At 42.2% G+C, this 16,074-nt stretch overlaps 1 protein-coding gene across 2 annotated transcripts in view; it reads left to right on the top strand.

Annotated features, from left to right (window-relative positions):
* PPEF2 (protein phosphatase with EF-hand domain 2) overlaps window positions 1-16,074 on the top strand; it is a 44,978-nt gene that overhangs the window by 220 nt on the left and 28,684 nt on the right. The window contains exons 2-3 of one of the 2 annotated variants that reach the window (XM_069594376.1): window positions 9,901-10,038; window positions 15,835-15,962. In XM_069594376.1, coding sequence (XP_069450477.1) covers window positions 9,984-10,038; window positions 15,835-15,962 — 183 coding nt within the window. In that variant the 5' untranslated portion in view covers window positions 9,901-9,983. Of the gene's footprint in view, window positions 1-9,900; window positions 10,039-14,520; window positions 15,963-16,074 lie in introns of those variants that run through there. The other variant, XM_069594375.1, reaches the window with a different exon arrangement.

Here is a 16,074-nt window from a genome sequence, read left to right as displayed (position 1 = left end):
CTTTGGGGAAAGTGTCTGTAGTAGGAATAAGCAAAAAAAGACAGGATATTCCAATCAGGTTTTGCAAACAGAGAAAAGCCAGCTACTAGGAAGAAAGCCTTGGCCTGCTGCATGGCTCCAGCTGGGACGCCTTGAGCTCTGGAGCCCCCAGGCCCATCTGTCTTGTCAGCACTCTTCTATTTCTAGGTTAAGGAGCTCAGCCTTCTCAGATGTGGCTTGAGAAACATAGCCTCCTAATCCAGGATTTAAGAAGACTTAGAAATGAGGAGGAGGCAGGGGTGAGCAGCAGAGAACAGTCTTCAGGGGTTGGCCCTGAGTGTGAGCGAGACACCCCAACTGAGCAGCCTCCTCCTTCAAATCCTCCCACAGGCCTGATCTGACTGAGATCAAGGGCCACATATTGCCAGGAGGCAGGGAGCCCTGGATGCTTGGCCAGGGCTGTGGATGTCTTCACTTGCTTTCAGGGGGCAGGCATGCCAGACTAGGCCTGCACCTGATTTATCGGACTCTAGATCTGGAAGAAGTCTGATCAGCCTGGGATCACTGAGTCAACTTTGAAGATAAGATGGGGACCATATCTTTGTGTTAAAGAGGTTTCTGCCTCGTTGTGACTCATAGTAAAAAACACCAAAGAAGGTAAGAACTTTCTTTCTAGCCTGATATACAGAAATGGTTGAGACCACGAGGGCAAAAAACTTCCATTTCACATGGGAAATAGATGCAGGTTTGGCCTGGGGAGAGAGTCAGAGCAGGCCCCTTTGTTTGCTGTGTGTGTTTCGAGGTCTTCAAGTCCTGGATGATGAATCTTCCATTTCTTGGGTTTACTTAGTGGGCAGATAAAGAATCACCTACATTTCAGGGAAAAAAAAAAGATAATGCTGGACTTCCCTGGTGGTCCAGTGGTTAAGACTTTGCGCTCCCATTGCAGAGGGAACAGGTTCAATCCCTGGTCAGGGAACTAAGATCCCACATGGTGTGGCAAAAAAAAGATAATGTCAGCTATAGAAGATACTAAGTTAGATCCTAGAAGGCAAGGACTCTTACCCATGCAGTGTAAACATGCCAGTTACCCGAGAAGGTGGCTCAGCTGGGGAATCACCAGAGAGGTATCTTTTAGTCATTTACTGAATGATGCTGCTTTAACAGTCTGAGGCCACATCAAGCTCATTTTTCATCTTTGATCTTACAGTTTTCACTGTTTCAGATTTTGCCCTGAGAATGGTTTTACTTCTTTCTATTCTGTGCACTTTCAAAACCCAAACATTTTAGTATACAGCATGGCTCTATAGGCAAGTAACCAATGATGAAGCAAGCTGTGACTCATTGGTGGAGTCAATCATTATTGAAGTCCCTTCCAGCTCTAGAACTACAGGTATCTAGGTGTATTTTGATTGGTTTGGTCATAATGGCTTCTCACTTTACCTCATGACATCCCTTATATCTGGGAACCATTTTGAAGATTAAAAAGATATACTGCTTTTTTTCTTTATTTCTTTATTGTTAACCAACATAAGCTAGGGGAACCTTTCATTTTGATATGCAAGGGGTAAAGATAACAACTCTTTGACCATCCTTGATATAATAACCTTCAAAAATAAAGTTGAATGGGATAAAAGTAAGGGAGGGGAAAAATATAGAAGTCAAATCTACTCTTGATATTTAGTCAGTACATCTCACAATGCTTCCTGTAGAAGAGCTAGAGAAAGTTTCATCTATGTGGTATAAAAATAAACCTGGCATAAAATTTATTCAATGGCTTTTTAATGACTCTCCACTCTGTGTCAGGTACTGTGCTATAAATCCTGGAGACAAAAATGATCTATTTGTTAACATACAGTCTTTGCTCTCAAGGAACTCACAGTCTAATGATAAAGACACAAAATAGAAAACTATAATATGGTGTTATAGTGATGAAAATGTTGACAAAAATTCAATTAATTATCAAGAAAATATTCTTTTTTTATTTGAGCCGAAGTGAGGATTACAACCCAGGAAGCAAATTCTCAGAAAGCTCTGAGTACTGTTCTGCCTCTTGAAGGCACAGTCATATATATTTTGGAGACAAAGGATCATACATACATCAAAATGGCTAATTGGATTCTTGGCAAGGACTGATAGTCAATTCTGCTAACTGCTAAGTCACTTCAGTTGTGTCCAACTCTGTGCAACCCCATAGACGGCAGCTTACCAGGCTCCCCTGTCCCTGGGATTCTCCAGGCAAGAACACTGGAGTGGGTTGCCATTTCCTTCTCCAAGGCATGAAAGTGAAAAGTGAAAGTGAAGTCACTCAGTCGTGTCTGACTCTTAGCGACCCCATGGACTGCAGCCTACCAGGCTCCTCCGTCCATGGGATTTTCCAGGCAAGAGTACTGGAATGGGGAGCCATTGCCTTCTCTGGATAGTCAATTCTAGGTTGTCTAATAGGACTTTGACAATTTTACCCTGTATGTACATTGTGCATGCCCATTGTTTAATGCTGACCTGTAAATATAATCAATAGTTTCAAGTCATTTAGACATCACTGATTTAGTTGGAGTTTTGAATATACATTGAGAGGCACAAGAGATTATTACTCTATGAATGACACAGAGCCCAGCCAATATAGATAGCCAACAACAATAGCAAAGTCAGAAGCAAAGATTTAAGCTGTGACTCCTCAGGGCTTACTCATTTACCCAGAATTTCATTTAGACTAGAAAGGAGATTGTTCAATGAAGAAATCTGATTTTATATGTGAGTCAGTAGATAGTTAAATTGGCAGACTAATCTGGTATTGTGCTTTCAGTCTGAATTATAGAACAAGTTTCCCATTACAAAACAGTCTTAAAAATCAAGAGGCATTTGATTTTGCAACATCACTTTCCCATTATAGAAACTTCAGAATTGAGTAAATTAATCAAATGTAGTAAACAAATATGGTATATGCTAAAAGGGAAACATTTTATAGGTTAGAGGAACGTCTGAGTTCAGTGAAAAGAATTATGAGGGGCCTGTTGTTGTTTGGTCACTAAGTTGTGTCCGACTCTTTGCAACCCCATTGATTACAGCATGCCAAAAATTAAAAAAAAAAATTTATATCAGCCTTTTATTGACCAAGGAATTTGATGATAGATCTAACCATTAGTTAAATTGTCTCCAGTGACTATACTTTGTGACAACTTTAAATAATTTTCCTTCCATCTGGATAGGAAAGATAGGATTTCCTTTCATCTCATCTTTTCCTTCCAAAAGGATGCCTAGAAATAAAACAGTAACTTTAACTTTTAGTAGAGAGTTAGAAGGCAGTGGCACCCCACTCTAGTACTCTTGCCTGGAAAATCCCATGGACGGAGGAGCCTGGTAGGCTGCAGTCCATGGGGTCGCTAAGAGTCAGACACGACTGAGTGACTTCACTTTCACTTTTCACTTTCATGCACTGGAGAAGGAAATGGCAGCCACTCCATTGTTCTTGCCTGGAGAATCCCAGGGATGGAGGAGCCTGGTGGGCTGCCATCTATGGGGTCGCACAGAGTTGGACATGACTGAAGCGACTGAGCAGCAGCAGCAGCAGCAGATATTTGGTAAACAGTCAACTGAAGTGGTAAGGTCTTACAAGCCTGGTCCAGATGCTTGGGTTAGCTGTCTACTACTGTTATCATCTTCTTCTCATCCTAGGCTTGGTGATTCTTGAATTAGTTGAAGTCAGGTGCTAGAAACAGGCTCGAAGTCCATTTGGGTGGAGGGGCCTTTTTAAAATGAGGGATGTGAAGGAATTCCCTCACCTTCCAGTGGTTAAGATTCAGTGCTTTCACTGCTTGGGCATGGGTTTGATCCCTGGTTGGAGAACTAAGATCCTGTAAGCCACACAGTGCAACAAAAATAAATAAAATGAGAGCTGTGAATCCATTAATGTCTAGCTGCATATGGATTAGTTAATAATACCTGAAAAGGTTCTTGCCATCATGGCTACAAAGGATCTTTAATTTTGTGTCCTTTCCAATAAACAAAACCTTTATGTTGTAATCCATGATCCTTAAGGTTTTCATATCCTAGAAGCTTGCTGTAAAAAGAGTTGGTTGCCATTTTTTAAGTGTCTCAATAAGGCTCTGTAAATAATGTAATAATATTTCTTTTCAACTGCTATGGGTGAAAGTTTCCAAAAATACTGGTTTTTCCATAAAATCATTTTCTCAGATGCCCAGTGGGTTAAAGAATGTACATGTTGGAGTAATAGCAAATGTGCTTCAATAGACACTATAAGGTTTTTGGGGGGAGGGGCGTTTTATCAGGTCTAAACCATATTTGTGTGATGGAGTTAATTTTCCCTTTTTGGTGCTATATGGTATCTGTTTCTTTTCTTTCATGGTAGATTCCTGAGCCTGTAGAAAAATATCTTATTTCCTTTGCAGGGTTAATAGAGAGCAGTGAACATTCTCCAGGCTGGGCAGAACCAGTGTTTAAAGTTGCTTCTTTGACTATAGTATCAGCAAACTGATTTGCTTTAGCTTCCACAGTGTCAGATTCGGAATGCCGTGGTGTTTTCATAATGGCTCACTGTTTTGGCGGTTGTATAAGAATGAACAACTCTGCGACCTGTTTTCCATTTTTGCGGGGGAGTTGGGGGTTCAGCCTGGGTTAAGGCAATTAGTTCAGCTTGTTGTGCTCACTTTCTTTCTGATCAATAAGAGCTCTTAGTTATGTCCATTGTGGGCGTTATTGCATAACCAGCTCAGTCATGTCCTGGTCACCCCTTAAGTAGGATCCATTTGTAAATCAAGAAGATCAGCCTATCAATAGAATCTTCTAAGTCATTTCTGGGAGCAAAAAGATAATCTGTTAACAAAACGCAGTTTAGTTGTTTTCTTCCTATAGTACTGGAAACAAAACTGTAAGGTTAAGGTTATTATATAGACTCAAGATAGTATCAGGTGCAGAAAACAATACTTCATAAGAAGTTAGGTGGCATACAGAATGGTGCTAAATGTGGTGAGAGTTTAGAACAGACTCAACTGAGTGTGGCACATCACTCGTTAAAGGAGACCCCATTACTATTTCTTCAGTGTCCTTATATAAGAGAGCCCCTGCTGAAATAGCCCACATACAAGGTGGAAGTCCTTTTACTACAGAGTCCAAGTTAGTTTTGGAGCGTAAAAGCAAGTCATCTACAAGCATTTTTGTGGAAGTATCAGAGTGGGACAGTAGCTATCTGTAAGTGACAAAAGGCTTTAAAAGCATCATTAAAGACCTGATTATAATGCAGTCATCAAGGAAATTTGGCTATTTCTGTGACATTTGAAATTTTAAGATAATAACCAGAATTATGACTGACAACATACCAGGACACTTCAAATTTTAGGAACTTCCTATAATTTCTAGAACATTTATATTAATAATGTTTACCCATAGAATATAACTTAACAAGGTTTATTGTTACTCATTTGACAATGTTTTCCATGTAATTTAGCAGACCAAATAAACTTGATTAGTTTAATATCTCTCTTTGAGATATTCAGGGGGTCCTTTGAAGGATCTCACAGTCAGTAAGAGGTCAAAAAAACTTCCTTTAGAATTTGAGAAAGTTTGTCAAAGATATCAAAAGGTTTTAAATGTTTGACAAGTAGGATCATAAGTTACTATGAACAATGCTTATTCACTTAACCAAAATGATGGTAAAAGATTTCAAAGGCACGTGCAGAAAGTTACTGGTAAATAAATTTCACAATCTGTTATTAAAAGCAGATTAGCATTCAAGAAAATCTAGAGAAGAAACAAATTCTAGTTTTATCCTATTAAAAATAATCTAGAGAAAAAATGATCTAGACATTCACTGAATTTTCATCATTTAACTTATTAGACCTCTAAAGTTCCAAGTTGCCAAAAATATGGAGAAACTGTTTTTAGGTAGACATACCATAAAACATAATTGTTCTTAAATAGTTTACTCAAAAGTTTTTAATCTCATTTATCTCTTTCATTACTTGTGAAAATATCATCAGGCCATTAATTTTCTTGTTGACAGATTTTATAACATAGATAAATAAGCTTATTGGCTTTCAGTAAACCTATGTACAATGAAAGTATTGTATTTAATGTTGTTATACCTAACTTTACAGTGAAAGCCACCCAGTCGTGTCTGACTCTTTGCGACCGCATGGACTATACAGTCCATGGAATTCTCCAGGCCAGAATACTGGAGTGGGTAGCCTTTTTCTCCAGGGGATCTTCCCAACCCAGGGATCAAATCTAGTCTCCCACATTGTAGGCAGATTCTTTATCAGCTGAGCCACAAGGGAAGCCCACTCAACTCTAAAGACATGTCTATATTAATTAAACTATCAGTTTAAACTTGCTTTTTTTTTCATCAAAGATTAATCCTAGATCACATGATTCTTTAAAATTTTGAGTGAGTCTGTTACATTTAGAAATATTTGATTTGTAAGCACTTACTTCTAAATCAATTAAATAAAGCTCTTTTACAAATTAATTTTAATAGCACCATCCAGAGATAGGGATGTATTATATTTATAACATATATACAATCATATGTATATCCAGATAGACACAGACAGAGTCTGATGCTTTTTTGCTTGATTTTTAAAAAGCTTCTCCCGCCTCTTTTTTTCCCCTTTTAGTTTTAAATTCTACTTTTTGAGCCAAGGCTGTAGTTATAGGCAATGTGGGCTGTGTTTACATTTCAAGGACATGATAAGAGTTATAACTTTAAGCTTTCTCCTAGGAATAATTTTGTTCTCTTAGGGTCAGAATTTTGAAAAGATGTTTTATCAAGGAGGCTTTCTCTATAGTTTTGGAATGTCAAGAGTCCCATCCTGGCCATTTAAGAGTTAAATGTAAGCAGTGACTTTGTTCTAATTGTCCAGGAAGCCAGCTGGGGTTCTAGGAGTGACTGCCCATCTGAAGCTGTTCACCCTCTGAAGCATGGTTTCTCATTATTCATTTGGTAGCCTATTTCAGATATAATCTGAACAACTGAGGGCAGTGTGATGGATCGAATGTGTGCTGCTTCTGACTCCCTAAGGAGTTACCCTTGGGTCTGTTCGACTCTCTTACAAGTCTGGGTTTCTCCCTCCAACAGCCTGAAACTGCCGTGGGTGCTCAGAGCACTGGGTGATCAGCCTTATTGTGCCCTTGGTGAGCAGAATTTCCTTGACGATTGTAGTGGGATGTCCTATAGGACCAGTATGAGTCATGAGAGTTGATTCTCAGATCCTTCTGCCAGCTTCTCAGTCACCTGAAGACACATTATGGCTAGAAGAAGTCAAGTCCCTTTTCTTCAGAGCTGAGCGGGTTCAGTCTTTCATTTCACCAGCAAACAATTTGTTCAGACCATATGAACATACTCTTTCCAACTTAAGCCAAATTGTTAAAGAGGACAGCCAACCCAGTTTACTCCAAGTTCCTCCTAGGTGCGTGCCTGCCTGGGAATTTCCACTTAGGCCCCTGCCTAGGAAATAGACCAGTATCCCCTTAGGATTCCAAGTCCCAAGAGAAACAGCTTGAATAAAATTCAGGACATCATTTAAAGCAATGATGTCTGGCTATCGGGAGAACTCATCAAAAACACCTGAGGAATACTAAGAAGAGGACAAGGCTTAATGGGTCCATGCTGGTACCAAGCGCTGGTTCAAGGTAGACTCCAGATGTCAGCTGCTGGGTGTCTCTGAAGCTTGCTGGCTACCCCTAGAAAATGTCAAGGAAAATTCAGTTATCAAGGTAAGAAGAAAAAAAAATCATTTTATTTGAGCCAAACTGAGGAGTATAAACCAGGAAGCAGCTTTTCCGAAAGCTCTAAGGACTTGCTCCACTTGTTAGAAGTCAAAGGCATGGTTATATCCATTTTAGAAACAAAGAATCATACATCAAAATGACATATTGATATTTTACATAAAGTTCAGCAAGAATACATAGTCCAGGTAAACACAAGGATACATAGTCCAGGTAAACACAAGGATACATAGTCCAGGTAAACACAAGGATACATAGTCCAGGTAAACACAAGGATACATAGTCCAGGTAAGCACGTGGTGCAAAGCGAGCTGGGAAAGAGTGCTATTCATTTAAGAAGTTACACTGTACTAAGACAGAAAAAATACCACTCTTGACGGTTCAGCGGGCACTCCCACCTCCCAGAAGAGGTCTGGTTCTTGTGGAGGCACACTCCACAGCAGAGAGAGGAGGAGACCCAAACCAACACAGAGAGAAGTTTGTATTCAATTTTTGTTGTCCTGTCTTAAAATGTAAATTACATTGCATCAGAGATGTGACTAGGACATGCAGGAGTTCAGAGGAAGGGCATGTCAAACTTGCTTCTTTAAGGAAGATGATGCCTGAAGTGCATCTTTACTCATTACTTAAGAAATGAGTAAAGTTAGTCAAGGGTCAGCTAGGAAGAACATACTCAGTAAAGGCAAAAACATCCTAGGGGACTTCTCTGGTGGTCCAGTGGCTAAGACTTTGCGCTCTTAAAGCAGGGAGACTGGATTCGATCCTGGTCAGGGAACTAGATGCCACGTGTCAGAATTAAAGAACCCACTTGCCGCAACTTAAAAAAAAGCTTCTCCCTGAAAGAAAAAAAAACAACAAACATTCTAGGTAAGAGCTGTGTTGAAGAAAGGAGAAAAGGAGAAGGCTTTGGGGAAGATGAGTTGTATTTGTGTTGCATGGAGTCTGAGGCACCCCAAAGTTTAGCAGGAAGCTGGGTTTGCAGGGCTGAAGTTTAGATTTAGTCTGAGATGGAGATTTAAGAGGGAGGGAGTAATAGTTGAAAATGTGAGTTGATTCAGTTATGTAGGAAGCATATATAGAGTGAGAAAGCAGACAGCTGAGAGTAGAATACAAATAAAATTGACATTCAAGGGATGGATAGAGGAAAATGAGCTCAAGAAGGAGAGAAAACAAATAAAATGAAATAAAATTCATATTTTATGGCAACACAAGAAAAAATTCAACATAAAACATTTTTGCTGCCCTTGACCTCCTTTCTGCCCCACTGTGCATTGTATATCTGCAGTATGCATCAGCTAGACCTCCCCCATTAACAGGAATGCCTGCTCAACCAAAAGAACAACATTCTCCTAGCACCAACAAGACGACTCCTTAAAGATAGCATTCCTTCTTGAATCTGTAAGGGGCCACATGACCAACCACTCTACACTTTCAGATCTAGATTATGTAAACTGTCGATAATACATCATTTGATGTACAGCCCTCTGTCTCAAAAAAAAAAAACTTATATAACAGTGCCTTGATTTCTCACCAGTGGAACAGTTCTCAGAGCTTTCTGAGGTGCTCTTCCCCAGTTATACTCCTCAAATTTGGCTCAAATAAAATTTTCCAATTCTTTCTTAGAGTGGCTGACTAGTTTTTTGTCAAAATACAAAAGTGTAGACTCATGGAGACCCATGAAGTAAAATTTAAATCAAGGCACGACTTATGATTTGCTGTTCTGGCAAAGTCAGGGCTGACAAGATGAAGCATTGGGGACATCAGCAAAAAATGTTTTGATCAATAGTGGGGATGAAAAATATGATGTTAAGAGGAATTAAGGAGAAGATAAGTGGTCTGCTCGGGAGAAGTCTGGATGAGAAGGAAATAGAGGTCGGGTTATAGCTGGAGGGATAGAGGAGGTCAAAGGATGGTGATGATGAACTGCTCTGAGATGAGACTTCAGCATGTTTTTAGACTGAAAAGGAGACACAAGTAGGAAGGCTGAAGACATGGGAGAGAGATGAGATAACGCAGGGAGGGAGTTTTCAGGGGAAGGACATCTCATGTGCTGGGGAGGTGTGGAGGAAGGTGCTATCACATGATAACTTTATATATATTTTTATGATATGGGAGACAAGGCTCATAGGTAGTTTGCTCTACCTGAACTAATATTCTACCCAAATCTCCCTGTTGCAGGTTCCCTCTTCCTTTTGTCAGCAAACAATTCACTGTCCCTTGGACCTGCTATCTGTGTCCTGCAGAAACATCACACTTAAGTTATGGGAAGCGGCACCTCAACCCAACACCATTTTGCTTTCCAGAATGCAGAGAAAGGTATGTGCTTCCTACCTTCAGCCTAACTGTGGGGACCTCAGTGGAAGCCTACATTGCACAGGGAGGGGCTTCTTAGGGTGGACAGGAAATCATTATATTGCTCCTCATGCTGACTCTTGAAAATCAGCTTCTCCTCCTTGTGACATGACCACAGGATACTCAGCTGAATATCTTAGGACTTGATGAACTATATTTAATAGAATTAAAATTTATTCAAGGAGTCAGTGTTGTCCATTGGGGTTTACCCCAAACTCCACCTTTACAAGTGAAAGAAATAAGATTGGGCAAAAGGAGATGAAAGAGCATTCCAGGGAGAGGGTAACAAGGTCATGAAGTAGGCAAAAAGAAAGGCATTTTCAAGGAACTGAATGGTTGACATGAATGAGATGGAGAATGGCATGGCATGAGGCTGCGGAGCTGTGCAGAGCCCAGATCACTCAGGAGCAGGTAGGATTTAAACTTCATTCTAAAGGCTTGAAGAACCATTGTAGAATTCAAAACATACATAAAAGACTCTTCTGGCTTCTATGAAGAAGGGATTGTGTCAGGGATTGGAGTGGGTGGTGGAAGAGTAGAAGGAAGAACAATTTAGAAGCTAAAGGTCCGTATAGTCAAAGCTGTGGTTTTTCCAATAGTCATATATGGATGTGAGAGTTGAACCATAAAGAAAGCTGCTGCTGCTACTGCTAAGTCACTTCAGTCGTGTCCGACTCTGTGCGACCCCATAGACGGCAGCCCACCAGGCTCCCCGTCCCTGGGATTCTCCAGGCAAGAACGCTGGAGTGGCTTGCCATTTCCTTCTCCAATGCATGAAAGTGAAAAGTGAAAGTGAAGTCGCTCAGTTGTTTCCGACCCTTAGCATGGACTGCAGCCTACCAGGCTTCTCCATCCATGGGATTTTCCAGGCAAGAGTACTGGAGTGGGGTGCCACTGAGCACCAAAGAATTGACGCTTTCAAACTGTGGTGCTAGAGAAGACACTTGAGAGTCCCTTGGACAGCAAGGAGATCGAGGCAATCAATCCTAAAGGAAATCAACCCTGAATATTCATTGGAAGGACTGATGCTGAAACTGAAGCTCCAATACTTTGGCCACCTGATGCAAAGAGCTGACTCGATGGAAAAGACCCCAATGCTGGGAAAGATAGAAGGCAGGAGGCGAAGGGGGCAACAAAGGACAGATGTTGGGTAGCATCACCAACTCAACGGACATGAGTTTGAGCAAGCTGCAGGATATGGTGAAGGAAAGGGAAGCCTGGCATACTGCAGGGGTCACAAAGAGTTGGACACAACTGAGTGAACAACAACAAAAGTCATCTAAGCAAGAGATGATAATGCCACGGTCCAGAGTTGGTGGCTATAGCGATGGGAGAGAAGAGGATGAATTCCCACAATACTCAGGAGGTGGAATGGACAGGGTCCACCTGATTACACGTGTGGGGTTGGGGAGAGGATGAATCAAGATTTATGTCTGGGGTACTTCCCGGTGGTCCAGTGATTAAGAATCCCCCTGCCAATGCAGCCTGGAGAAGGGAATGGCAACCCACTCCAGTAGTCTTGCCTGAAGAATCCCATGGACAGAGGAGCCTGGAGGGCCATAGTCCATGGGGTCACAAAGAGTTGGACATGACTGAGCAACTACACTTTTTTCTTCTTTCTGCCAATGCAGGGGATGCAGCTTTGATCCCTGGTTGAGGAACTAGGATCCCACATGCTACAGGGCAGCTAAGCCTGTGCACTGCAATGAAGATCCAACACAGCAGTCAAAAAAACAAACAAGCAAAAAAAAAAAAAAATTGAGCAACAAAATAAAGTATTAGCAAAGAAAAAACTGACGTCCAGGTTTCTAGATACCTGTCCTGTGCTTAGTCATGTCCAACTCTTTGCAGACCATAGACTGTGGCCTACCAGGCTCCCATGTCCATGGAATTTTCCAGGCAAGAATACTGGAGTAAGTTGCCATTTCCTACTCCAGGGATCAAACCCACGTCTCTTTCTCTTGGGTCTCCTGCATTGGCAGGCAGATCCTTTACCACTGAGCTACCTGGGAAATCCAGCCTACCTGGGTGGGTGATAATGCCAATTTCTGACATAAAATTAATGGAGAAGAACCAAGTTCAAGTAGAATGAAAGTGATGATTTATACACCTTGGGTTTGAGGTGCCCATGTAACGTGCAGGTGAAAGTGCTTAGTAGACAGTTGCATATTCAGATCTGGTTTTTGGAGACGTCAGTGGAGATCCATGCCTTTGGAAGGCATCAGAGTATGGGTGATTGTTGAAGCCATGGGGGTCACTGAAGTAGCCTAGAGTGAGAGTAAAGACAGAGCAGTGAAGGATTCTAGTACTTAAGCAACAGGTCGAAGAGAATGAGGCAACCAAAGATGTAGAAGGAAGCAAGGGAAATGATGATCGCACCTTGTTTCTATGGGGCTTCCCAGGTGACTCAGCTGGTAATAAATCCGCCTGCAATTTGGGAGACCTGGGTTCGATCCCTGGGTTAGGAACATCCCCTGGAGAAGGGAATGGCTACCCACTCCAGTATTCTGTCCTGAAGAATTCCATGGGCTCTATAGTCCATGGGCTCACAAAGAGTCAGACATGACTGAGCGACTTTCACTTGTTACTATGAGCTTAAGTATCTTTATAAACTCATGGCCTCCCTTCTAGTTTGGCAACACATCCCAGGCTCATCTTGCATGTTTTTGTCTCCAGATTAGAAATCACTATTTATCCAGGGTTTGGGGTATTCGCTACCAGGTTGGTCATTACTTCCTATACTTTTTCAATGAACAAATCTGGAAAATGTGCATTATTTTAATGGATAATTTATACTTAGGATCACAGTAATTTTACCTAACAACTTTGACATTCTATCTCCTTGCTCTTTATTAATAATGATACCAGTATGGTATTATTTACTTTGTCCTACAGTATATAAATCAGTATCAGAAATACAATAACAGTACTATTACAACAATATGATAGCTGAAAACTCCTTAAGACTGCTTTGTAGTTCTTTTTGCCCATTGAGTATATCCACTTAGGCATATGCAATTCCTGAATTTTCAAGTCATTTGAAAGAACTCCTTTCCACATGGTTATGCCACCAGTGCGTACAAGGTTAGATTTGCTTGTTTAACGTTTGCTTTTTAAACACTGATTTTTTGTTTTGATTTAAATTTGTTTTATAATTTTATAAAACATGTCTACAACTCACATTCCAATTATCTGGTGCTGCATAATAAATGGCCTCAAAACTTAGTGGCTTAAGACAACCATTTTATTCTGCTCGTGATTTTGTGGGTCAGGAATTTGCCAAGGGCCCAGCTTGATGGTTTGCCTGTGACCCTCAGGACAGCTGCAGCTGGAGGTTCAGCTTCCGGGATGGTTCTTCACCTGGACCTCTGTCTCCCCAGGTGGTTGCCGGTCCTCAGTGTGGAGTTTTCGCAGCCAGGTGTGTCTGTAACTTTTCCCATAAGATGTGCTCTGCACAAGGCTGAGGAAGGGAAACCCAAGCATCTTAAATTGCACTGTAGGGAACAGAGGATGGAGTGGAGGTCCTTAGACTACGCTGTGCCTCACAGCGCCCATCTCAGTGAAGGGTAACCCAGGTTCTAGATGGAGGCTTGGGAGAGCGAACACAGAGGTACTACCTGCTTTCCCTACCCTGAGCAGCCGAAGCGGAGCGGAGTACATGTCTAGTCGGCAGCATTTGCCTTAAAACGCCTGAGGCAAGGAGTTAGCAAACAACATTTTCACGGAAACTTGGTGGCCATGATGCTCCTCAGTGTTGCTCACACTTCAGCACAAGTGAGGATGATGCATGGAGCTTGTTAACCCTGCAGATTCCTGGGTTCCATGTCAGAGTCATGGTGAGGAGCAGATGTCTGTGTGTTTGCCCTGAATTCCTAAAGAGTTACTTTAGGTAAGGACCACTTACTCTGGATGTTGCATTCGCTATTCTGAATGGGGATTTACATAATTTAGTCTTTGTTGCTTATTATTTTGTGAGTGCCTTTGGAACATACTTGGTGTATGGCATTTTTTTCCTCACAGAAAATCAAATTCAGCTTTGCTTAAATTCCTCTCAAGGTTCTCTTTTCCCACTTACTATTGGATCTCTTCTTAGGGATATCAGCAGGAATTCCAAGAGCTCTCTAATGCCAGCTAAATATATTAAATCAATCGCTCTGCTTTTCACGAGGTTGACCTGAATGAACCTGCCAGGTTTCCTTTGTAATCCAGCTTTATCCACAAAGGCTCCATTCATCCCCTGGGGCACTTTCAGGCCCAGGAGTTTAAGGAGGGTCTAGTCACTCATGTGGACAGCTGTCCTCTTCTCTGGCAGCAGTAGTTGACTGCAGGTCCTAAAGCTCAAAGGAAGAATGAAACCTCCTCAAGCCATCCTGCAGTACATGAGCACCCAGCACAGGTCTTAAGTCCACAGACTGCCCTTCAGACTGGACAGTCAGCAGCATCCTGGATGTGAGGTGATGGGGGTACAAGCCACAGGGATAGAGTGAATATGGGGACAGCAAGCACTGACCGCCAACTGACATGATAGTATGTAGTGATGCACGTGTGTATGTTTATTCCCCCCACTCATCATCTAGCTTGTCTTCTTTCCTAGATGAGGACTCTGAGCCCAAAAAAGTTGATTGGACTGAGGCTACATAGCTGGTCAGGGCATTTCCAGGCTCAGAACCAGACTCCTGACATCCCGTCTATTGTTGTGTTAGTCGCTCAGTTGTGTCCAGCTCTTCGCAATCCCATGGACTGTAGCCCGCCAGACTCCTCTGTCCATGGGGATTCTCCAGGCAAGAATACTGGAGTGGGTGCCCATGCCCTTCTCAGGGGATCTTCCCAACCCAAGGATCAAACCCGGGTCTCCTGCATTGCAGGCAGATTCTTTACCATCTGAGCCACCTGGTATCAAAATATCCTCCCACCCTGTGACCCCTGCATCATCCCACCCCATTTTTTTTTGCATTTGAATGTATTTATTTTATACAGTATTTATTGTAAATAAATGTATTTATTTATTTTATACAGTTTTCAAAGGTGAATTTCCATTTACAGTTATTGTAGAATTTTGGCTATATTCCCTGTGTCATACAGTATATCCTTGCAGCTTATTATATACCTAATAGTTTGTACCTCATACTCCCCACCTCTATATTGCCCCTCCCCACTTACGTCTCCCACTGGCAACCACTAGATCTGTGAGTTGTTCTCTAGATCTGCAAGTTTGCTCCCTTTTTGTTATATTCCCTAGTTTGTTGTATTCTTTAGATTCCACATGTGTGATATCATACAGTATCTGCCTGTCTCTGACTTACTGCATTTAGCATTATGCCCTCCAAGTCCATCCAAGTTGCGCGCGCACACACACACACACACACACACACACACACACAGCAAAACTTCATTCTCTGTTAACGGCTGAGTAATATCTGCATCTTCCCACTCTTCAAGTATACTGCAACCTTGCAGCCTCCCCAGTTTACATGTCCTTCTCAGAATCCGAGCTTTCCACCTCTACATGTATAAACGTTTTCATCAAACAGTGGGAATTCCAATAACCCTCCAGTGATATGAGTATAACTAACAGGTAAGACTGGAGGAGGGATGGGGGCTGGAAGGGGGACTCGGGCTCCCTGGCCATCAGTGGGGCAAATCCTTCCTATTTGATGGCAAAATGTAGTGCTTCCCCCCATCTTGCCCCCCACCACCCTCAGCTCCCCGCTAGGCCCCAGGAGTCCCGTCTCACAAACTGGCTTTTCATCTGTGTCACAGCCTTCAGGGCAGCGGCCCTGATCCAGAGGTGGTACCGACGCTACGTGGCCCGCCTGGAGATGAGGCGGCGCTGCACCTGGAGCATCTTCCAGTCCATCGAGTATGCTGGGCAGCAAGACCAGGTCAAGGTGCGCCGGGATGTGGGACGGGACCACTGCAGCTCTGCCCCCCAGCCCCTGGGGCAGCAAGCCCCAGGGGCCTGGAAGGATGTGGATCGTTCCTGGGTTCCCCTTCTGTCTC

The sequence above is a fragment of the Ovis canadensis genome, chromosome 6, assembly GCF_042477335.2.
Source record: "Ovis canadensis isolate MfBH-ARS-UI-01 breed Bighorn chromosome 6, ARS-UI_OviCan_v2, whole genome shotgun sequence".
In the NCBI taxonomy this organism is placed as follows: Eukaryota; Metazoa; Chordata; class Mammalia; order Artiodactyla; family Bovidae; genus Ovis; species Ovis canadensis.
This window is presented reverse-complemented; position numbering and strand designations above follow the sequence as displayed.